General features: G+C 65.7%; 1 protein-coding gene across 1 annotated transcript; it reads left to right on the top strand.

Moving 5' to 3' along the window:
- Positions 1-2: 2 nt before the first annotated feature.
- LRRC4B (leucine rich repeat containing 4B) lies at positions 3-1,253 on the top strand (the record flags this gene model as incomplete). The annotated part of the gene is made up of 1 exon (XM_010575269.1): positions 3-1,253. A coding segment is annotated over one exon (1,251 nt), but the record flags the coding sequence as incomplete, so codon positions are not given.
- Positions 1,254-1,262: the final 9 nt, after the last annotated feature.

Here is a 1,262-nt window from a genome sequence, read left to right as displayed (position 1 = left end):
TGCTGCTGCTGCTGCTGCTGCTGTTGGCCCCGGCGGCGCCGGCGGCGGCTCCCACCTCGTGCCCGGCGGCTTGTTCTTGCAGCAACCAAGCGAGTCGGGTGATTTGCACCCGGCGGGAACTGCTGGAAGTGCCGGCGAGCATCTCGGTCAACACGCGCTACCTAAACCTGCAGGAGAACCACATCCAGGTGATCCGCACGGACACGTTCAAGCACCTGCGGCACTTGGAGATCCTCCAGCTGAGCCGCAACCTGGTGCGGAAGGTGGAGGTGGGCGCCTTCAACGGCCTCCCCAACCTCAACACCTTGGAGCTCTTCGACAACCGCTTGACCACCGTCCCGACGCAAGCCTTCGAGTACCTCTCCAAGCTGCGCGAGCTCTGGCTGCGCAACAACCCCATCGAGAGCATCCCGTCCTACGCCTTCAACCGCGTCCCTTCCCTCCGGCGCTTGGACCTGGGCGAGCTCAAGCGCCTGGAGTACATCTCGGAGGCCGCCTTCGAGGGCTTGGTCAACCTGCGGTACTTGAACTTGGGGATGTGCAACCTGAAGGAGATCCCCAACTTGACGGCGTTGGTCCGCTTGGAAGAGCTGGAGCTCTCGGGCAATCGGTTGGGGCGCGTCCGGCCGGGTTCTTTCCAAGGTTTGGGGAGTCTGAGGAAGTTGTGGTTGATGCACGCCCGGGTGGCGGCGGTGGAGCGGAACGCCTTCGACGACCTGAAAGCTTTGGAGGAGCTGAATCTGGCCCACAACGAGCTGGCCTCGCTGCCCCACGACCTCTTCGCCCCCCTGCACCGCCTGGAGCGGGTCCACCTCCACCACAACCCTTGGCGCTGCGATTGCGACGTCCTCTGGTTGAGCTGGTGGCTGAGGGAGACGGTGCCCAGCAACACCAGCTGCTGCGCCCGCTGCCACGCGCCGCCGGCGTTGCGCGGCCGCTACCTGGGCGAGCTGGAGCCGGGACATTTCACCTGCTACGCCCCCGTCATCGTCGAACCCCCCGCCGACCTCAACGTCACCGAAGGGATGGCGGCCGAGCTCAAGTGCCGGACGGGGACGGCCATGACGTCGGTCAACTGGTTGACGCCCAACGGGACGTTGATGACCCACGGCTCGTACCGGGTGAGGATCTCCGTCCTCCACGACGGCACGCTCAACTTCACCAACGTCACCGTGCAGGACACGGGGCAGTACACCTGCATGGTCACCAACGCCGCCGGCAACACCACCGCCTCCGCCACGCTCAACGTCTCGGCCGCCGAC

The sequence above is a fragment of the Haliaeetus leucocephalus genome, unplaced genomic scaffold, assembly GCF_000737465.1.
Source record: "Haliaeetus leucocephalus isolate CR32 unplaced genomic scaffold, Haliaeetus_leucocephalus-4.0 Scaffold470, whole genome shotgun sequence".
Classification (NCBI taxonomy): domain Eukaryota; kingdom Metazoa; phylum Chordata; class Aves; order Accipitriformes; family Accipitridae; genus Haliaeetus; species Haliaeetus leucocephalus.
This window is presented reverse-complemented; position numbering and strand designations above follow the sequence as displayed.